Source organism: Gobio gobio (genome assembly GCF_949357685.1).
Source record: "Gobio gobio genome assembly, chromosome: 10".
Taxonomy (NCBI): Eukaryota; Metazoa; Chordata; class Actinopteri; order Cypriniformes; family Gobionidae; genus Gobio; species Gobio gobio.
The window spans coordinates 50,078,626-50,102,864 of record NC_137116.1 but is presented as its reverse complement, the minus strand read 5'-3'; the positions used below and the strand labels follow the sequence as shown (position 1 = coordinate 50,102,864).

Sequence of the window (24,239 nt, the reverse complement as noted above, 5' to 3'; positions counted from 1 at the left end):
GCTGATAAATAATCGTTCAGACTTGCACATTAGAGCTCAATTCTTCACTGTGCGTGATCACATGAACCTGTTAGGCCCTTAAACCAACGGCTGAATTAATAAAAGCTGATTAGTATGAGGCCTGGCACTTGGAATTTCCCTCGAGACAAACCCTGAGCGGACAGTTTGGCTCTTTATGTGGGGTTAGAATCGTGAATCTTCCCCCTCCGCTTAACACCCTCACACAGTGGGATCAATACTTCCTGCACCAATAGACTGGATCGGTAGGAAAAACTCAGATTTAATTTGTTTTGGAGTATATACATTTGTTTTCATGTACATGTGTGTGTGTGTTTGTGTACACCGATCAGGCATAACATTATGACCTTCCTAATATTGTGTTGGTCCCCCCTTTGCAGTCCCATACGCAACAAACTGTGATGCACTGTGTATTCTGACAACTTTCTATCAGAACCAGCCTTAACTTCTCAAGCAATTTGAGCTACAGTAGCTTGCCTGCTTGATCGGACCACACGGGCCAGCCTTTGCTCCCCACGTGCATCAATGAGCCTTGGCCGCCCATGACCCTGTCTCCGGTTCACCACTGTTCCTTCCTTGGACCACTTTTGACTGACCACTGCAGACCGGGAACACCCCACAAGAGCTGCAGTTTTGGAGATGCTCTGACCCAGTCGTCTAGCCATCACAATTTAGCCCTTGTCAAACTCGCTCAAATCCTTACGTTTGCCCATTTTTCCTGCTTCTAACACATCAACTTTGAGGACAAAATGTTCACTTGCTGCCTAATATATCCCACTCACTAACATGCCTTGCTGAAGAGATAATCAGTGTTATTCACTTCACCAGGTCATAATGTTTTGCCTGATCGATGTATATATACAGTATATACACATACACACACGTATATGAAAGAAAAAAAAATTAATTATTAATTATAAAAAAATCTATCTATCTATCTATCTATCTATCTATCTATCTATCTATCTATCTATCTATCTATCTATCTATCTATCTATCTATCTATCTATCTATCTATCTATCTATCTATCTATCTATCTATCTATCTATCTATCTATCTATCTACTGTATCTATCTATCTATCTATACATATATGTATCTAATATATTTCTTTAATGCCCCAGTTACATTTTTGATAAAGCTCCCGGATAGGTGTTATGTAAATACATGTGCACTGTAATTAATATCGGTATTCGTTAATGATTTAAATGTCTATATAAAGTATATATTCAGTATATAACACAGACACACTTTATTGTATACATTATATACTGAATACATACAGTAAATCAAATCAAAATCAAATCAAATCACTTTATTGTCACACAGCCATGTACACAAGTGCAACAGCAGGTGAAATTCTTGGTGCAGTTCCGAGCAACAGTTCCGAGCAACAGTATATGAATATGTAAATATATATATAGCATCAAAACATGTTTGATACTATGGAACATTAACAAAATAAAACTGACATGCACAGCTTTTTAAAACTACTTTACAATTTTGAGGGCTGCTTATTAGATCAATAAAGGTAAATGTCATATTATGCGACTACATAACGGAGAGCTTATCATTCTACAATTCGATTTGAAGACAATTTTAAAACGAGATGCCCCATACAGGCAGATATTATTTCAATCAGCTATCAGTACATAATCGAGTTCATTAGCATTCATTATTGAATTCACGCAGACCTGCAGACAAAGACAGGAAGCTCTGGAATGCAGGGAGCAAGTCAATGCACTTTATTTACAGTAACCAGGCTTCAGCTAATGTAAGACAATGCACTGGCTGACCAGCTCTGGCCTTATATAATGACAGACGGTGCAGTCCCTGACCAATTAACTGCTTCGTAATGAAAGACTGTGGCCTTATTGACTTACAGTTCTGCTGTAATGACAGACCAGCCACGCCGTTGATTGTCAGAAAAATGACATAATACGCGCTCCGCAAAAACTGGCACTAAAGAGCTTGAATGTGAGCTCTAATGGCAATATGTTGAAAAGGTAACAGCTGAGGGCTGCTGAAAAGGACAGAATACATTTTTCATTCAACGCAAGCTGGAACATAAACACCAAAAAGCAGGGCACTGGGCACCTCTTGTTGTGCACGTCTAAATACAAAACACATTGTGCTTTGGGGTTGTATTATTGCATTGCACAGACTCAAATCCCAAATAAGCCCCGAGTTGCACTCAACAATAATGCGATTGCATATTCTAGAGAACTGGACGGCGCATTCTTGTGCGGGTCCATTATGAAGCAACAATGCCTCGGATTGGCGTCAGAGTGCTGCAGCAAAAAAGCAATCACAGAACAACTCTTTTCTCGCAGCATTTGATCAATAATGACAGATGAGTGACAAAGCGTCAGGCGGCGGGCTTTTGTGTGTGATGTCATCTGATTCTGAGCTGATTTATGGTGAGCATCAGAGCTGTTCATGCTCAAGTTAATGAGGACAATCATAGCGCTCAGCACTCCCGTGATTAAATGAAGGAAAGCAGGCCACGTCTCTATTATTCTTCTCTATCAATGACGTTTTTCGCAGTTGGAAATTTTGTGCGCTTAGATTAAAGCCTAGAACATCCTGTGCTGGTTTTTTTTTAGTAACACTCACAGCTGTTCAAATGCTTCAGTTTAGAAAAAAACCCTCCTCAAAATAATTCTGTCACTCTTAGTTAGTTTTTTTCAACTAAGACAACATCCAAAATAACATGCAACTATTGAACCCAATATAGCTCTATGATTGTTGAGTCTTATCTCGACGATGTACAAATACGCCATGTCACCCTCTCGCTCGCTTGCCAGCTAACAGCATCCGTGAGAGACTATAATTAAATAATCTTCCTAGAACATAGTCAGGCAACACATTTACTTTTGAAGTCAACAAGAAAATGCCTTTGCACTAGGGCTGTTAGTTTATGGCAAAAATCATAATCAGGATTTTTTTGGTCAAAATTGATTATTTAACATGATTATTGGTGGGTGATATGATCAAAGTCTTATTTCATGATATGAGTAAATTTAAATGTCGATACTTTAGCAAAAACTAATACTAGGTTAATTAATGCAAGTAAACAGTCAGCAATAAAATACAACAGAACACAAGTACAAATGAAATAAACAGTGCTTTAAGTTTTTCAGGAAGATGTGCTAACAGTGGTATTCAGATAAGTACTAATAACCTAAAACAGAAATTGAATAAAGTAATCAAATGTAAAATAACACTGCTGTATACATTAAATATAGACTAATCCTTATTTAAAAAAACAAAAAGTTATTCATTCAAGAGCAGGGAGTGATTTTATCTTTGTCTTTTCTTGTTAGTGACTACACTATGACTACAGCAGTCATTAATGTTGGCTACTGTCACTTTAAGAGCTGCACGGACCCAATATACTGTTACACATGCCCTCTTTCTCAGTGTTTACATTCATTTAAGACATATCCATAGACTGTAAAAAACATATGGACGTAGTGTCCGTGACGTCACCCATAGGATTCTGAAGAGTAAAGTAGGGACGAGCCGTTGCCATCTTGGCAGCGCATCATCGCGCGTCACTCCCGGATAACAGAAAATGGGCAAAAAGGCGGGATGTGGGTGGAGCTGAGGTGACGCGATGACTAACAGACAGCAGATAAATGGCTATCCACCTGTCACTCAAAGTGTCCACGCCCTTAATTATGCAGAACAATAAGGCTTTTTATAATGTAAACGAATGAGTTATGAAAAAATTCACCCCCCTCACAGTTGTCATGAAGGGCAAAATTAGCCGTATGGACCAAAACCACAATTTGTTCCAGGCTGTAAACATGTGTTTTTCTGCTGTAAAGTTGGGCATTTTAACATGGGGCTCAATGAGATTCTGCTCCTTCTGGAGCCTGTCTCTGGTGGCCAGTCCATGAATTGCAGTTTAAGTCACTTCCGTATTGGCTTCAAGAGAAACTGCGGGAGGTTGCCGCTTGGACATTACCGACTGTGTTTACAAGGATACTTACCAAAACGGCATTCAACATATTTGAGTGTAGGCTATTTGCGGCTTAATGTGCTGTTAATAACAATGTTTAATATCAAGCACGTCCCGCAGTTTAACAACAGTAGACTGCATTTTACATCACTCACTTATTCATGTTTGGCTTAGGGAGGAACGAAAAGGCATCGCTGTGAAAGAAAAGGAAACCACACTGGACAGAATGCGGCAGCGGCCAAATAATCGTTTAGCCTCGATTATCTTGTTTTCATAATCGCTGGAAGCCAAAATCGAAATTGAAATAGAAAATGTGATTAATCGCACAGCCCTACTTTGCACCCCATTTTAATTCTGCTATGTGACGCATTTACAAGTGGTGACTTGATTTAAGCCTGGAAATAATCTTGGGTTTAGCAAAAACTGGAGTAATGATTATAGCCCCGTTTCCACCGAAATTACCCGGAACAATTTGTCCCAGGAACTTTTTTCCCAGGAACTCTTTTTCCCCCAGACCTGCTACTGTCTGCGTTTCCATTGCGGTCTAAAGTACCGTGAAGATTAGTCTGGTGATTGGCTTCAAGAGTCTGTGCCCGACTTTCCAGTTCCCACTAGATTTTGTCCACTGCATATAAGCATAATAAAGCCTGAACCTAGTCGTCGGATAATCAGTCGTATTTTTTAAACTCCATTGTTTTTTAAACTCTTACTGCACGCACCGCAACAGACTTTTAGGTTGAAATAAAATGCTGTGTGAGCTCAACCAATCAGCATGTTCAGCGCCCAAGTCCCACCCCCGAAAATCCCTGAACTTTGAAAAAGTACTACCTCGCAAGCAGGGCCGTTTTGAGGGGGACATTTTTACCCAGAACCTTATTTAGACCCCGGTTCCTGCGGTCGAAACACACCGAGTTCCACCCCAAAGTCCCTGGGGAAAGTTCCCGTGGTGTAAACGCGACTCATGCAAAAAGTGTGTAGATGATTACGGAATGGATGATAGTACTCGCTCGAATTTAAAACTAAATGTGTCATTTCAGAGGCGGATCAAGTTTTTATCAGTTTTAAAACAAAGTAAAGTCATAAAGTAAATGGGGGTCAATTTTGATTTCAAGTTGACTTTAAAGAGGCATAAAAGCATACAATGCAATTGTCTTACCTTGGCCTTGCCTGTGCTTTGTAAGATATGGACAAGTGCACAAGCCATCTCTTCCTTGTTCTTCACGCTTAGAGCTGGCTCCAGCACCGAGCACATTAACATATAATTGTTAGTAATATACTCTGCAAACTCCTTGTACAGCTCCATGGGAAGGATGCTCATGCTCTGATATCTGGATTTCATTCGGACCATGGGTCCCGGACTCTTTCCTTTGTTGGGATTCGGCGTGCTCACGGAATACCATTTTTCCACAAACTGCCGCCCGGTGACCACCGCTATGGGGATATTGACGAGGCCCACATAATTATTTTTGTCCTTCTTCTTCTTTTTATCTGTTTCCTTGTACAGATGCACGGTGATACTCTTGACTGAGGGCAGGTTGTTGAACTCAAAGTGTTCGCCCCAGAAAACGTTGTCCGTTTTGAGTTTGCAGGTAGTCCGTGCATATAATGTGTCATCCAGACAAAGTTCACAGAAGTATTTTTTCTTTGCCGGCAAGTCCTTGGCTTCAATAATCCAACATTTCAGCATGTTTTCCACCCGACGGGTGTTATCCTGTGGAATATAAAAAAAAGACAATGCATGTTACAGTGACCTCTGCAAGCTGTGGAAAGGAATTAGATAACCCCCATGTGTACTTTAAAAAGTAAAGCCGGGTGAATGCAGAGAAGTCGATCAGAAATAGTCAATATGTGAGACAGGATATATGAAGAAGTAACATGCTGACTGGCTTAAACCTCATCTCGTCTAGAATTACACAGGATTCAGATGAATCATCCAGTTTACCTTGTTGGGATGCACAGCACGTCTCAAATTCTCCATCCATTTGTCTCTCTCGGCAGCCGAACGACATGAGAAGCATTTGCTTCCTGTTGAAGTAGTTACCTGCAATTACAGATTACAATTATCAAATTTGCAGATAAGCGCATGAAGGGAGCTAGAAAGGAATGTAATGCAGATCAGTGAGATGGTGGACATGAGCAGAGAGATCTACAGCACTCAATCAATGAAGCGTTTCCCAGGAGTAGAGAACAATTCCATTTGAAGAAAGAATAAAACCCTCAAATAGCCCAATCAGACAGAATGCACTTAAATTAAATGTATTTGCAGGATCACATGCGATATCAGAGAAAAGGGATGCAAGGAGAGGCCTTTTACAGATATTCTATTTCATATCAAAAATTCATTCTGCAAAGAGCATCTGTTCACAGTCGCACCATCCATGTGACTACAAAAGTACTGGCGCACGTTTGAATACAGAGGGATAAACACTTTTGCATGTTGTATTTCAGCAAAATAAAATTTAAACCCATCCAGTTACTGCGTATGACTTATTTTGTATTTAAATATGCATTTAAATGATATTTTGAAGAAATTTAAAATTAAAATAATAAATATTTTTAAAAAATTCAGTAATATTTAAAAAAGGTCAAACATTAAGTTATATTTAAGTAATATATTAATTTAAATGATACTAGAGATAGTATATACTAGAACTAGAAGTAATTGTGGAAAATAATAAAAATAAAAACACAAACAAATCAAGCAATTGAGAAATCAAGTAATATTTAAATTACATTTGAAATAAATATTTAAAAAAGTAATTGCAAAATGTAATACAATTTGTTATGTCCTTGGACGTATATAGTATTAAACTGTGATTTGTGGGCATGTTTTCTTTTCTCTTTCTCCATTGCTCCAGGTTCTAAAGCTGCTAAAAAGAGGAAAGAGGATTGGGATGTTGGCATCTCATCCTTTAAAAACGCACTTCTGCGCAAGACAAGGAGAAGCGGCTGTGTGTGTTCTGCCGGGAGGACGCGTTTGTGTCAGCGTTCCTCCGAACTGTTGTACTTAAGTTGTGAAGTAGCCTGTGCATTCTTAACGTTGTTCCCCTTGCTTTTTCCCTTCATCTTTTCTTTTGTCATAATGTTGTTTCTTTTGTATCTATATTAAAAGGTAATCTGTAAATAGAAAAATGCCACTATTTTTGTAGAAGAAAGGTGCCTATTTTTTTGAAGTATATTTTGAAATAGATAGGGAATTAGGGAAGTGAAATGTATTTCTGTTTTACTTTGTTAGGATATGGTAGCGTTTAAAATAACAGCTAGTTTCTGTTTGGTTTGTTATTTTGGCACATACAAATTTTCGAAGCTTGTGTAGTGGCCTGTAAAAGGAAAGACTGAGCGCTCCAACAATAAATAAAAAAAAATCCACGCTTGTTATTCATTTATGTACTCACACTGTTCCTAGACTGGGACATTACAAATTAAATGAAAATAAAATTAAGTAATATCTATATTTTTATATTAGTAATTGTAAACTCACAAAAATAAATGTAAATAAAAATAAGTAAATGCAATATTTAAATTAAGTAACTGCTCAAAAATATCCGCTTTAAAGACCAGATTTTTTTTAAAGACCTTTTTACCGCTTTGAGGTGGCGCACACGCAATGCCAAATAGAAACGTATTCTAAAAATGCATTCTAAAAATCGAAATAATTTGTAATTCGCCCTCATTCCCATAGTACCTAATTTAAACATCTTGCAGCATCAATTGCTTGGCTTAATTGCTGTCATTAGTTGTTGCCAACCATCTCCAAAACAGGTCATCTTTGAGCTGTTGAGGGCCATATCATACACCTGGCGCAATGCGACGCCAGGAGCAACGCAAGTGTGTTTTTGCAAGTTTCAGCCCGATACAGTTATCATTTTCACGTCCCGCACCACATTGTTTAAATAGCAAATGCACTCGCACCCATCTGTTCGCCCATGGGCGTGCTGGTCTGAAAACCAGGTGTGTTCAGGTGCATTGCTGGCGCGTTGCTATTTGGAGGCAACTGTAAACAACTGCGCCATTGACCATCAAAAACCTGATCTATAATCAATAGTATTTGCTGTATTTTTTGTGTTATTTAAAGGGCGCGTTAGTAATATGCGCCTATAGGTGGGTGCAAAACATGCGTACACTCTGCTTATTACACACACAGGGACATGCAGCAGCAAACAAACATTTTTAAATATTAAAAATAAAAGGATTCTTCTCTGGAGAAGCGTTCAGTCTTTCCGCTCGCAAATTCCTCCATGTAAATAGTGAATCCGCCATGGTGCAAGTGCAACTGGCTTTTAAAGGGAATGGGAGATGAGACTCTGATTGGTTTATTGCACGTTAAGCCCAAAACACACCCATTACTCATTAAGAGACTAGATACAACCCTTTTGGACCATGTGCCTGGCATGCCGCCCATTTTTTCAGTCTTTAAACTAGCAAAAGTGGATTCGGACACGCCGTATAAGTGCACCTGTGCCATGCGCTTCAGACCATTCAACTCACCCTCCCCGACTTATCTCTTGTGAAGTGCACACTGTGACGTACTACGTAAAAAAAGATGTTCGTAACACAGTCAAGTTGCGAACTGGGTAGTCTACTACCAAAGACTTGGTGCTAAACAGCCTAAAAGCATATATTTTTTCGATCAGATTTAAGACCTCACCTTAAAATGTCCTCACCTAGCAGAAAAATACAAATATTTAAGACTTTTTAATGGCCTTAAAATCAGGAGATTCTAATTTCAGACTTTTAAGACTTTTTAATGCCTGGTAAAGTAGTCACTTCATTCTTAGTAATATATTGAATTGGAGTCCAATTCAATATGTAATTTTGACTGTTACAATTCTAGTTTATATCATAAATGATTGCAGAGTGAACAACATAGTCCATAATGGACCTCTGGCTGACCCCTGCAGCACTCCTATGAACTGTGAGTGTCTCATTCTTTCCAGCTGGCGTCTGGTTCAGTGTAACAGTCATCGACTCCATGTGAACTAGCTTGCCGCTTGAAACTCACCTCTAGTACGCAGAGAGAGAATGAGAGATGTTCAGACAGATAGGACAGGCTCGCTCACAACCTCTCGGGCAGGGGATGCAAAGAGACAGGAAGGCCCTTCTGGTATTAAGATCTGCATGCAGATGCCTGATTCAATTTTTATGCTGTCACCCGGGGCGTTGCCATCATTTCAGAAGTGAGGGGGGCAGAAATATCAAGTGTAATGCCATTTTTTCCCCGGACTTTTGTCTAACTGACAGGTTTTATTTTTACCTTCTCTTGTTTTTAATTGGCTAAGAAATCGAATACACAACTGAATAATAACAAATAATTTGTATAATATTTTTCCTAATGACAATTGTATGATTGGTTTATGTACTACAAACACTTTTTTTTCTTTATCACATAAGGCAGAAAATAGATTGTGTAGTTTCTATATTGTAATAAATGCTATGCCAATTAGCACTGCATTATTCATACATTTTGTTGTAATGTAAATACCCCGAGAGGACTTGAAAAACACACATAAACCATATATTGTCGCTATCGTGTGTTTATTATGCTTTGTATTCAGCTACAGCAATAGCTGGATGCCTTGCCCATATAAGGGATTTCCTGGAACATTAAAAGTTATTACTTCTATGGGTCAGTTTTGGACTTTCTGCGAGAGAACGCCCTCCAGCTTCCAGTATGAATGAAACATGAGAGTGTCCAGAGCTCCATAATGTTCACATCGTCTCATTTAGGATAAGAATAAAACGTCAGGCCATGCATAGACTTTCTTGTCTCTTTGAATTTAAATTAGATTTATTCACATTGGCCCGGAAAAAAAAGTCTGGGGGATGAATTTACATTTTAATAAAAGTGTGTGTGTGTGTGTGTGTGTGTGTGTGTGTGTGTGTGTGTGTGTGTGTGTGTGTGTGTGTGTGTGTGTGTGTGTGTGTGTGTTCCATGACCATGACTGTCACCCTAATTGAGAAAAACCCTTTTCACAAATAATAATTTTTGTGCCAGCAAAAATAAAGTCCTAAATAAATTATAGTGAAATAATTTTTTATTTAAAAATGTATTGCTCCCCATGAAATTCTAAAGTACAGTATTTAGCTATTTTTAATCTAAAACAGTAGCATGACTGTAGTTTAACTACTTCAAATTATGATTGGCTTGTCATTTCAAAGTAGCTTCCCAACACTGTTTTTGATGGTATTCTTGTGCTTTTTGGAGCTTGACAGCCCGTGGAGCGGCATGAACATCCTTTAAAAATCCTTCCTTTTGTGTTCCACAGAAGAAAGAAACTATACAGGTTTGGAAGTGCATTAGGGTGAGTAACTATTCCTAATATATATTTAAAAAAATGTATTGCTAAAATATGAATTTTATTTTATTTTAAATGTTTGATATATTTGATATGAAAAATAAACAATTTCTTTTGAGGCAAGCTACTATTCCTTTAAGGAAACCTGCATGCAGATGCCCGATCAGAGTTTTCTTTGTCTGCACCCTTTGACCTTGTAATTATATAACCATCTGGTTTAAGTGAGCCTTCCCTGTAGCACACGTGAAAATCATCCAGTAACATGACCCGTGACCCGATTTAAGCTAGATAGCACTGCTATTTTCAGCTAACTATTTGATCTCAGCTAATGGCCTTGATGAAGTTTTAATGGGCCTTTGCTGTGTGCTATTTTGAGACTTGTCAGACATTAAAAGTCCTTTTCGCAATTAATACGGAACTGTGGTTTCAGCAGGGCTGTGAGATCAGCCGACTCACCTCAAAGCAGAAATCCTGTCCCAGGATGCTGCTGTGCACAGGTTTGATGAGCACTTCCTCCTCCATGCTGAGATCTAGAGCTTCTACTGCACTGCTGGGGCTGAGCAACGACTCGTGAGACCGCGATTCCTTCAGCCTCGGCATCAGATGGGATCTACTGGAGCGAAACAGGAAGAGAGGAACAGGGTTAGATTTCTTACAAGCATCCAATAGAGTCAAACAGGCATTTGTAGTTTATTAGAAGTGAGATGCAATGTGAACTGAATCTAGTGAGCACAGCACGAGCAGCTGACTTCTCACTGCTCAGCGGTTCTGCTGCATCGCACACAAAAGCCAAAGCTTCCCGGCCTCGTCATGACATGCAGTATCTGGCAAAGATCAGAGGGGAGGCAGCCTGGGAAATGATGAGGCTATGAGGCATTTTCAGCGAATTGAAATTAGCCATCAAAAAGCAACGTCGCTTAATTGGAAGTGAGGTGTCTCTCACATAGGAAGTGGAAAACAAAGTTTGCCCTCCAGGTGGTTGACCTTCACTCGGATGGGACTGTTTGAACGAAACCACTGAGGGCATGTTGAGAAGACTAGTACTGTCACAGAAAGGAAAAGTAACACGCATACACAAATGAAAAGGTGAAAAGGAAGTGTTTACTGGAAGTGTGACTTGTCCTGTTTCCTTAGGAAAGAAAATGTTGATCATTTGTTTCTCCTAGACAATAATGCGATTAGGAAAAAGAGCAAATGAAGTCTGCTGTGACAGTTTCCTGAGAAAAAGACCCAAGAAATCTTAAATATAGCCATATGTCTTAATCTCAACGTCTCAGACTGTGCTCTGATTTGTGTCATCGGTGTCTGTTTTATTTGTCCTAAGAAATATTAGGAGACAAAGCTAATACTTAAATGAAATATAACTGAGGTTTGAAAGAATAAACTGAGCACTAATATATATGTATACACTGCCTGGCCAAAACAAGTCACTTTTTGGATTTAAATAGGGACTAAACAGTCTATGATTGGATCATTATTGCAGTGATTATTATGTTTCTAGCATGTTATATGTTTGGAACAGTTCTTCTAACCCTAATTGATGGAGTGTGTAGCTTTTCATTTCTTAAACAACCATGTAGGAATGGCCATCATGGGCATATTGTCAATACAAGATATTGACCAAAAATGTTGTTGTGTTATTTCCATCAAGAGGTGCATACATTTTTGGTCAAAATCTTGTACTGACAATGCAAGAGTCCAGCACTCCGTAAAGTCTCCTCCAGCACATCCCAAAATACTTTCAATGAAATTAAAGTCTGGACTCAGAGGTGCCAATTCATATGTGAAAATGTTTCTTCATGCTCCCTCCCATCCGTTCTTTCACAGTTTGAGCTGATGAATCTTCACATTGTCATCCTCGAATATGGCCATGATGTGTCTTCATACATGGTTGTTCAAGAAATGAAAAGCTACACACTCTATGATCAATAATCACTGCAATAATGATGAATGGACAGACAGACATATATATCACTAACACTAAAAACTGAAATGATTTTAAATGCCAAGTGAACTTAAACATCACAACTTTATTTATGTACAGTATCAAAAATTGGATATTCATTCTGAGATTTGTTAAGATTATAAAGAAATATAATATAAATGTAAAATAAAGAAAATGAGCATGAACAATTAAATATAAATATTGATTGATATGAAACGGAAAAAAAGTCCAATACTGGCTTAGTACCAATATATTGTGTATCTAGTATTCAATAAAACAGGATTGCTCTTTCCTGCAGTCCTGAACGGTTTAGACTTAATCTATTATTCTGACACGTTTGTGCTATACATCACTAAGTTAAATCTCACCCTGCCAGGCCTGCCAATTAAGGTACAGTACAGCCCAGAAAGGAGGAAAATGTGAAACCGAATAGATTTTTTTTTCATTCGAGTACTTAGATAATGAGTTGAGATAACAGATGATGGAATTACACAGCCTCGGAGACACTGCTGCTAACAGAAAATAAAGATGGCAGATCAAATTATGAGGTATGAAAATGTGCAACAAGTATAAACTCCCTTGCAAAATCTAACAAAAAAAGGCCCATTTAGTTATCCTGGTCCATGACAGTCAGAATAGGGTATACAAAATATACCGGCAACAAGAAATATGGATGTTTTTCTGAAGAATGTACAGAGCATCAGTCAAGTCATCAGTAAAACACATCTCAGTCAAATCTCACAGGAAGGTGACCACATAACCTTCCTGTTCATCTGTTCATTTTTCCTGACATCTAATAGATAAGTCAAGCAAGTGCTTCTCTGGTCCGGGGTGCATTTATTAGTTTGACGAATGACACACTGCGGACTGTAGGCTGATATTAAAACTCGTGTAACGTCCCTCTAGCGACTTGGCCAGTGGTGTCAGCAAATCCACAAATGACCTGAGGCGAACATATGTTTGCTCCAAACATTGACTAAAATGACAAGGAAACTTACTTTATGCATTGGCAGAATGATTGATAAGTGCAACAAGGCTGGAAAAATATGTGCTTCATAACTAGAACAATTTCTATAGACCCTTTCATTTACATATATACTATAAATACATGTATAAATGCTATTTTATTATATTTATATATATATACACATACACAGTGAGGAAAATAAGTATTTGAACACCCTGCTTGCAAGTTCTCCCACTTAGAAATCATGGAGGGGTCTGAAATTAATTGTCATCGTAGGTGCATGTCCACTGTGAGAGACATAATTTGTATTTGTATTCTATTTATTTGTATGATACAGCTGCAAATAAATATTTGAACACCTGTCAACACCTATCAGCTAGAATTCTGACCCTCAAAGACCTGTTAGTCTGCCTTTAAAATGTCCACCTCCACTCCATTTATTATCCTAAATTAGATGCACCTGTTTGAGGTCGTTAGCTGCATAGACACCTGTCCACCCCATACAATCAGTAAGAATCCAACTACTAACATGGCCAAGACCAAAGAGCTGTCCAAAGACACTAGAGACAAAATTGTACACCTCCACAAGGCTGGAAAAGCTACGGGGAAATTGCCAAGCAGCTTGGTGAAAAAAGGTCCCCTGTTGGAGCAATCATTAGAAAATGGAAGAAGCTAAACATGACTGTCAATCTCCCTCGGACTGGGGCTCCATGCAAGATCTCACCTCGTGGAGCCTCAATGATCCTAAGAAAGGTGAGAAATCAGCCCAGAACTACACGGGAGGAGCTGGCCAATGACCTGAAAAGAGCTGGAACCACCGTTTCCAAGGTTACTGTTGGTAATACACTAAGACGTCATGGTTTGAAATCATGCATGGCACGGAAGGTTCCCCTGCTTAAACCAGCACATGTCCAGGCCCGTCTGAAGTTTGCCAATAACCATTTGGATGATCAAGAGGAGTCATGGGAGAAAGTCATGTGGTCAGATGAGACCAAAATAGAACTTTTTGGTCATAATTCCACTAAACGTGTTTGGAGGAAGAAGAATGATGACAAGCATGGGGGTGGTAGCATCAAGCTTTGGGGGTGTTTTTCTGCACATGGGACAGGGCGACTGCACTGTATTAAGGAGAGGATGACCGGGCCATATATTGCAAGATTTTGGGGAACAACCTCCTTCCCTCAGTTAGAGTATTGAAGATGGGTCGAGGCTGGGTCTTCCAACATGACAATGACCCGAAGCACACAGCCAGGAGAACCAAGGAGTGGCTCTGTAAGAAGCATATCAAGGTTCTGGCGTGGCCTAGCCAGTCTCCAGACCTAAACCCAATAGAGAATCTTTGGAGGGAGCTCAAACTCCGTGTTTCTCAGCGACAGGCCAGAAACCTGACTGATCTAGAGAAGATCTGTGTGAAGGAGTGGGCCAAAATCCCTCCTGCAGTGTGTGCAAACCTGGTGAAAAACTACAGGAAACGTTTGACCTCTGTAATTGCAAACAAAGGCTTCTGTACCAAATATTAACATTGATTTTCTCAGGTGTTCAAATACTTATTTGCAGCTGTATCATACAAATAAATAGTTAAAAAAATCATACATTGTGATTTTTTAGATTATGTCTCTCACAGTGGACATGCACCTTCGATGACAATTTCAGACCCCTCCATGATTTCTAAGTGGGAGAACTTGCAAAACAGAAGGGTGTTCAAATACTTATTTTCCTCACTGTATATTAAGTAACTATAGCACAGGAAATAATGGACGGACGGATTGCTAAATGTTGCATAGTTTTTACTTGTTCCATTATTTCCTGTGCTATAAGTGACAATAGCAGAGAAAATAATAATGGATGGATGGCTAAATGTTGCATCATCTACATGACCAGCACACACCAATGAATGCACTTGAGTAAACTGCTAAGCCACAGGCAGCTCCGAACAAGAAGGTACCATTTGTTATTCAAATATTCTTTCTGGAACAATAATCACTGAAAATCACTTATTAGTAGGCATTCACACCATTAAATGATGCAAAGGTCAGGTAGACATCTGCAAGGGCACAAACTTGTTCTATTTGACCAAGCGTGGGCTCTTCTAATCAGAGAGGGCTGGTGATAACTCATGGGAAATGGCCTGTGGAGCAGTGATTTACACAGGTCGAGTTTGAAAAAAGAAATTGCTTCATTATATATATTTTTTTCTTATCAGCTTAACATGCAAAGAGAGAACAAGAGTGTATACAACGACAGACAATCTCTTTGCATCTTGTGTTGTTTGCACTTATTTTAAGACAAAAAAATACGTTTTATACACTGTTTGCACAATGAAAATCTGGGATTTCAACTAGGAAATAATTTAAAATATGCCAAATTGAATTAACCCTACACTGAAAAAAGGTGTGTTGGACTTACATGATTTAATCATGTACATTGGTTCCACATGAATCGATTAAGTTAAACAAACATACTTTGTTCACATAATTTCAACATCATGGAATGAAGTAATTTTTAAATAACCGAACTGAGTTGTCTCACAATGATTTTAATATGCACTATAACAACAGTTGTGTGCACGGGGGGCTTGAAATCCTGCCTCTTAAATCAAATCACAAGTTTATTTTATTTTTGTATATTTTTGTTGTCACTTGACTGATTTATAAGACTGTACTAACTAACTTTCATTCTGTTAGCCAGCAATATCACATAATGAACATGCCAAGAGCGAAGTATGAAATGCTCTTTAATGACATGTGATGTGTCATTCCACAGCCTAAGCAATTGCTCTGCTCTTCTCCACTATGGTAACCCAGTATCATTTAAATGGTTCTAATAATTCCAACATAATAAAACATTAAACACTATTAAACAATACAAAATCTCCCCCTTTTCTCATTTCGCCCAAAACATAAAATTTAAAAAAAAAGAAGCTGTGCGTGTGTAAAGCGGGAGCAGTGTGCGCCCGTTGTGCTTTCACACTGGCAGCATTTGTCGCGTGCAGCTGAACCGCGGCTTGTGTACTGCAAATACAGAGGAATATCGTCCATTCTATCACCTTTTCCGGTGTTGTCCTCTGACCCGTCTGTCTTGTGCTTTGAGTTATGATCTGCTGCGAATGCGACCGTGTTCCCCTGTGTCCCAAACACACATACATATAACATGCTGTATATAGGTAGTTTACATGATAAAAGTAACCTTATAGTTGCCTCTAGTTTTAATCATTTAAACGGGCCTTTGAAGTTTGTGCAAAAACTATTTATTTTTTCACAGCGCTGGATGTCATATGCAGAGCTCTACATAGCGACCATTTTGGGCGCATTTGGGCCTAAAAAATAACTGCGTGCGACTGCGAAAAAATATTTAGGCGCACAGGTGCGAGTGACCCGATCGCTTCTCATGAATAGATGTATAATACAATCGGAATAAAAACTACAAACACTGACTGACTGAGCAACTGTTACGTTTCGTGCTGCAATCAACTGCTTTTCATGCCTTCTGTCAGCGGAGCATGTGCAAAAAACGTGTGCGACGGAGATAGTTTAAAAGGTGAAACCACGGTCTATGGGTGAAACGGGTGTGACGCGGCCATGCATACCAGACGCCTCGCGCTGATGTTTCTTTGCAGCCATGTTTGCAGCCAAACTTAACTAGAAATACCACATTTTGATTATCATAAACAAGGTCGGAAAATAACAGGGGCTTGGGCAAAAAATGCCACCAAAAATGAATTAATAAAAAATAATAAAAAAACGCTCCTGTATGAGTTCTTGGTTTAATCATTATCAGCTGCAGTCCATAACATTTATTGTGTTTAAAAATGACTAGATGCATATGAGTGAGTACATCATAAATCCATTTTCCAAACCGTGTTTTTATCTTACCCTGAATCACTACGGTACACATATAATAAGTGTTTCTTTTCTGACCATTCCAGTTCGGGTCGCAGCGCTGCGGAGGAGCACAGTCCCTGCGTGACTCGCCATAGACATAAACAGAGAGAAGTAGCTCCGGCTGCAGTGTTCTTCCGCGAGATGCACGCAGTTCTGTTTATCAGCGCCAGAGCGCCAAAAGTTACGGACAGCTATTGCTCCGAGTATTGGCATGATTGCAAATGTGATACTGATCTTGTACAAAAGTCCAATAGACAAGTTGATGTTAAGTAACAACGTTTTAGCCACAATACTGTTTATTTCGTGAAAATCAAAACAACCAGTTGTGCATCTCCAAGCGGTCGAATGAATCAATGACTCCCACATAGACTTCGACGCCCCCTACTGGCTGTTTTATTTTCATATTTATACTTTGCATGGACTTTTTATTTAAAATATAAATATTTTAACTAAGTTTAAGTTTAATTTGTACATAGCCTATTTCTAAATTCAAAAAATTATATTTAAAACATTTATACAACATTATTTACCCATGAGCTGCATGCAAATGTATCTAAACACCATTTCAGATAGAGCTTCTGTGCCACTTCTACTTTTGATGCGGATTTAATTTGATTGGTAACAGTCTGGTTGTGTCTTATTGCTCTAACTGAATGTATTGTTTAAATTAACATTTAAAAAAAAAACTTTTCTATTTTAAATGAAGAAATTGACAAAAGATGATGCATACATTTAATAAGATTAGAAAACATTGCTCTTATAATGGTAAAAATGCCCCTGGACATTAATTTAAAGGGACAAAGATCATCCTGTAATGGGAAAGTTATAATTGGAATACGTGTTATTGATCAGAAAGTGCTCCTAAAGTGCGCAGCAAAAATAGACTCGGCGCCGAAAAGATCGCAGCACTGACGCTTCTGTTCTGCTCCATCTCTGCGTACGGTGTGAATGCTCAGTCTAATCTGTTAATATGGGCGCCGGAAAAAATATGCACTGCTTACGCTCTGCTAACGCGTGCAGTGTGAAACCCGCCTTAATTTCAACAATTTTACTCTACTCGTCAAGTCCCAAGCAAAGCATGCTGGGAACTACAGTTTCAGCAAAAATAATTTTAGAGTACACAATTGGTTCACATTCACCCTAAATAATTGAATCTAGTAGATTGTACATTTAGAGAATTACATTAATCGAAAGCAAAGAAATCACGTTTAGGAGAGAAACACAATTTTGTTGAGTAGAGCCCAAACAATATGATTCTAGTCAATTGTAACAATTGTCAATTGGACAATATGTGTTTTCCTGTTTTTTTCAGTGTGCCCCTATACACACAACCCACGCAGAAAACATTCTGTCAACAAAAAAAGTCCCACAACGTATGGAATACCTGAACCACCCCCACCCTACACACACACACGGTTTACGGAGACTATCCATAGGCATAATGGTTTTCATTCTGTGCAAACTGTATATTCTATCCCCTTACACTAAACCTACCCATCACACAACATTTCTGCCATTTTTTAAAATAAAAAACAAACAAACAAACACACAGTTTAGTATGTTTTTAATCCATTTGGTTTACCGGTAGCACTTTACATTAAGGTTTCATTTGTTAACATTAGTAAATGTATTAAATGACATGAACTAGCCATGAGCAGTGCATTTGTTACTGTATTTTTGTTAAACAAATACATCTGTTTGTTCGTTACTTCGCAGAAAAAATACAATTTTTGATTTTATTAATGTATTAGTAAATGTTGAAATTAACATTAACAAAGATTAATAAATGCTGTAGAAGTGCAGTTCATTTTTACTTCATAATTACTAATGTTAATTAACGTTAACTAACGAAACCTTACTGTAAAGCGTTACTGGTTTACCCGTGTCCTTGTAAAACACACACACACACACACACACACACACACACACACACACACACACACATATATATATATATATATATATATATATATATATATATATATATATATATAGATATAGATATAGATATAGATATAGATATATATATATAGAGAGAGAGAGAGAGAGAGAGAGAGAGAGAGAGAGAGAGAGAGAGAGAGAGAGAGAGAGAGAGAGAGAGAGAGAGAGAGAGAGAGAGAGAGAGAGACTCATATTTTGACCGCACTGAATATGGAACTTTTAGGGAACGGATACTGTATTGCTTTATTCATCTTTCTATCTACATCATGATCAAAAACCAAAATAACCACTAAAGTATTCAGACAAAAAAAGCTCTGTTCCGGGTGCCCATTACAAAAACATTTTGGCATGGCATGAAACAGAAACAACAAGCTCTATTGCAGGTTACTGAAAAACAGTCCAACATTCCAGCGAATCTGTTAATCCTAGCAAACCCAGTGTCAATCACAAGATTTTCACTAGAACCACAGCCATCAAGAATAGAAAAACAGGAAGAAGCAACATTTCCCAAACTTACTTTTTACTATTCTGATTCAGCATGGTCCCAGAGCAAAACAAAACAAGTCCAAAGGCTGCAAGAGAAGTGAGCCAGTGCAGTGATTATCCTTGATTTTCTGCAAGATATCAGACGCCAAGGCTTGGAAACCGTGTTCACTGTACAGCGCTCTGCCTAAAACATTTAGAGCGAGGGAGTGCCTTGGTCTCCAAGCACCCTAGGGAACAATCTGTTGCATCTTGAACACACCCAAATCCATTTTCAAGGATTTCTATTTAAAAAAAATTCTGCTCTCACTTTCAGAGCAGGGATTTATGGATCGTTGCTGCAGTTCTGGTCGGGTTTACATGAAATGTTAAGCTTTAAAAAGATAGAAAGACGCATAATTATCGAATGAATTACATAATTAAAGGTTATAAAACCATAAGCAATCAGCAATTGAAAATCTCCGCTGTATCACTACACTACAACGCCTTATAAAAATGATGACACTAAACAGCCAATTATTAAAAAAAGCAGGTTTCTTTTTAAGTACGTCTTCATGAGCTAATAATAAGGAAGGAGGGATAGACAGCAGCAGATTGTGCACTCCGCAGACCTCGCATGCTGTAATTAAATTCATGTTGTGGAGTGCAGCCTGCCGTCTGCTCTAAGATTGTGTCCTATATCTGTGGTTGATATGTGCTGCGTACTCCGCCTCCGAAGGTTCCCACACTCCCCGACAGGAAGCAGTCCTCCCTCGAGGTCTCTGCTCCAAATAGGAAATGACTGCCAAGGAAACCAGCAATACAAGCAAGATTTTTAGCAGAATGACAATGGCTCAGTGAACCTGGCATACAGTGGAGTTTAATGGAAATTCAAACTTGGCCTGTAGTGCAACTGGGTAATGCATACAACTACAGTAACGTTTTACAAACTGCACTGCATTAATTCTTAAGTATTATTTTGAAGAATGTGTGCTTAGAGTACTTTTTAAACAGAATACTTGTGCTCTTCTTCTATAACTATTATACATCCAAAGGTCACACACACACATAAAACACACTACTTTTCAAAAGTTTGGGTTTTTTCTTTGAAAGAAATGAATACTTTTATTCAGCAAGGATGCATTAAATTGATCAAAAGTGAAAGTAAAGACATTTATAATGTTAAAATATTTCTATTTAAAATAAATGTGTGTATCATTTGGTGTCTAATAGCCTTATTTTTTTCATTAATGAGAATTTGACCAAAATTTCAAAAGCTAAAACTTTTTTTTTTAACCTTTTTTGTTGTTGTTTTACATACTGAAGCCCAATTAAATGTGGAAACTTTTAGTTACACTCACTTCTGTCACTACAACAAATTCCTAGTTTGTGTAAACATACCTGGCAATAAAGCTCATTCTGATTCTCATTCTGATTCATTCTGAAGTATGTCTTTGGCCACATATACTTGGAGTACACAATGACAAAGCATTCATATTATCCATTATCCCATAAGGGCAATAAATACACAAGCTACACATTAAAACAAAGTAATAAAATAATCTTAGCGTGAACTAGATCAGCCAGCTCATGTAAAAATTCCCATTTAACCTCTCATTTTATAATCAGGAAAACATTTGGGAGCTCAATGAACAAAGTAATTATTCAGCATCCCATAATACCCTGGTACACAGCTTATTACTGCATTTCAACAGCCGTGTTTGTGTTCACAGATGAATAGTTACATAATCTCAGCACTATCGATGGGGTCACTCCTAAAACCCACAAGCCTCTTTTCAAAGAAGCTTATTCGGGTGATTCTTGGGGCATGGAAAACAAATTCTTTTTTTTTGGGGGGGAGAGAAAGTTGGAGATAAAAAACAACAACAAATGGCCTGGACATTTAATTTAAACCATATAGTTTCTCTATACCATTATTATTATAGTTGTGGTGTGGACTATTCTTTTATATTAAAGGGGTCAGGAATTGAGAAATCTACTTTTCATTCAGCCTTTGATATATAAAAGTTAATCATGATATAAGAATATCCTGTAACTTTCGGAGCTGAAAACTTCCTTGTTAGTCAAAGAAAAGCTTTTATTGACACCAGGCCCAGCAAACGCTCGATCTCAGAATCTGCCAGGCTGTGACGTCTGAGTGAGGTGAAACACCGCCTCAACAGCAGAAAAAGTACCTTTGATTCTGTAGCTCCGCCCACTGACTCGTGGAGCTAAACGGGTCGCGCTACCGAGCAATAAACAAGCCGAAGATAGCAAGATATTGCGCTGTATTGCCTGGTTGTGGAAGAACACAGTCGCCGCATAAGCTTCCTTCGGGTTATAATATTAGGAATGTGTGGTTAAGCTTTAAATTGAATGAATATCCAGCTCACGTGGGGAAGACATTGCACGTTTGTTCCTTCATTTCACCGCGGATTCGTTTGTAAACAAGAGACTGGATTTGCAGACAGGATGAGTTTTCATGAATGAAGCAACACACTAATGTGAGTAAAAAATGTTTTATATGTGATAGTATTGCATTGTTACAGATCGTTTGATATCTATTTATTATGTGTACGTGTCTAACGGAACATAATTTACCCCGCTGTCACAGGGCTCGCAAAGCCCAACGTCCCGGGGCTATGTGTTTTCCAGACAGGCTAACAATACTATCATCTTAAATAGTGAAAGAAAATTCCTTGTTCACTCTTTTGACTTGATATTTGAAGGAAAAATACAATCGTGGAAGTTTTGATCATGCTGTCTGCAACGTACTTGGCTTGCATGTGTGTTTGTGTGTGTTTAGATGCACGGTTCGCGGTTATATCCACCGATCGGGCGGGCCAGATAATATAAAAATAACATTCATATTAACTGCGGGTGGATGAGATTTAAATCATTGTGTTTGTTTGATAGGCTAAAGACATTTTGCGAGCCCTGTGGGCGAATCATTCCGGTTGTCGTTTTCCCACACGCTTTCAAAACAATGCCTCACGTGTACCACGGGGTGCCGAAGCTCATTAAATATGCAAAGCTTATCCAATCATAGCAGTGGGCGTTTACTTTAAAGTCTTCAGTGCGGCACGCCCATTAAAGCTGAGCGTTCCATGAGAGAGGCTCAAAACCAGAGTAGAATATAGCATATTACTTATTCATTATGATTTTTTTTTACGTAAAAAACACGCAAACTTCATAAGTTGACCTCAGACAACAGTATAAAAAAAATAACTAAGCCAGTTCATGACCCCTTTAAGAACAATTTAAAAAAAAACTTTATCATTTTAGTTGTCATCCTTGGTGTGAATGGGCATTAACACTGCCAAATAACATGATTTTTTTAAAAAGTCAACACCAAGAATTTAGCCTATTAAAAATGCATGTATAAATATAAAATAATTACACCAATTTCAATAGTATTGGATAAATACAGCATGTCACACTGCTGTCACATGTTTGACATGTCAACCTCTGCATTTCTACCCAATTTTACCAACCCACAACCTGCAATGTTTTTGAACAGGCAGAAATTACGGAAGCTCTAAAATGGTTGTGTGAAGGGAGGCAATTAAAATGGAACGATATTTCTGCACTAACCTTGGTGAGTATTAATATGTTATGTGACAAGGTTTTTGAAATAGTCATGAATTTTGAGGGCCCTTAAAAATCCTTCACTCAACTTCTGGTAATGGCTTTGAATTCATGCAAGTGCCAAACCTCGCTCCTAACGAAGCCATTAACAGATATCTACAAAAAAAGGGTAGAACATGAATATTCATTTTGTCCTCAGCATTGCACATTCACACTGCACCTTCCTGATGAAAAAAAGCATTGTGAATAACCCCTTTTCCTAGTTACCGTATACAATAATCTGGTAATACAACAACATGTTACTTAAAAAAAGTTGTAAATTTGACGTACATTTTCTATGTATGGGATATCGTACAGGAAATGGTAAAATTGATAGTTTTGAGTCTTAATTGGATGAGCCATTATAAAATGCAGACAAATATAAACCTGTGAGCTTACATTCTACACTCACCTAAAGGATTATTAGGAACACCTGTTCAATTTCTCATTAAAGGGATAGTTCACCCAAAGATGAAAATTCTGTCATCATTTACTCACCCTCAAGTTCGTCCAAACCTGTGTGAGTTTCTTTGTTCTGCTGAACACAAAAGAAGATATTTAGAAGAATGTGTGTAACCAAGCAGATAGAGCAACTATTGACTACCATAGTAGGAAAAAAAATACTATGGTAGTCAATAGTTGCTCTCTCTGCTTTGTTACAAACATTCTTCACTCTATCTTCTTTTGTGTTCAGCAGAACAAAGAAACTCATACAGGTTTGGAACAACTTGAGGGTGAGTAAATGATGACAGAATTTTCATTTTTGGGTGAACTATCCCTTTAATGCAATTATCTAATCAACCAATCACATGGCAGTTGCTTCAATGCATTTAGGGGTGTGGTCCTGGTCAAGACAATCTCCTGAACTCCAAACTGAATGTCAGAATGGGAAAGAAAGGGGATTTAAGCAATTTTGAGCGTGGCATGGTTGTTGGTGCCAGACGGGCCGGTCTGAGTATTTCACAATCTGCTCAGTTACTGGGATTTTCACGCACAACCATTTCTAGGGTTTACAAAGAATGGTGTGAAAAGGGAAAAACACCCAGTATGCGGCAGTCCTGTGGGAGAAAATGCCTTGTTGATGCTAGAGGTCAGAGGAGAATGGGCCGACTGATTCAAGCTGATAGAAGAGCAA

At 38.3% G+C, this 24,239-nt stretch overlaps 1 protein-coding gene across 6 annotated transcripts in view; it reads right to left on the bottom strand.

Annotated features, from left to right (window-relative positions):
• Positions 1–24,239, bottom strand: part of dab2ipa (DAB2 interacting protein a) — a gene marked incomplete at its 5' end in the record, with an annotated part of 164,641 nt that overhangs the window by 29,279 nt on the left and 111,123 nt on the right. For 3 of the 6 annotated variants that reach the window (XM_079827790.1, XM_079827788.1, XM_079827791.1), the window contains 3 exons: positions 5,142–5,696; positions 5,928–6,026; positions 10,738–10,891. In XM_079827790.1, the coding sequence (XP_079683916.1) occupies positions 5,142–5,696; positions 5,928–6,026; positions 10,738–10,891 (808 nt within the window). Of the gene's footprint in view, positions 1–5,141; positions 5,697–5,927; positions 6,027–10,737; positions 10,895–19,532; positions 20,184–24,239 lie in introns of those variants that run through there. The other 3 variants (XM_079827786.1, XM_079827787.1, XM_079827789.1) reach the window with 2 other exon arrangements.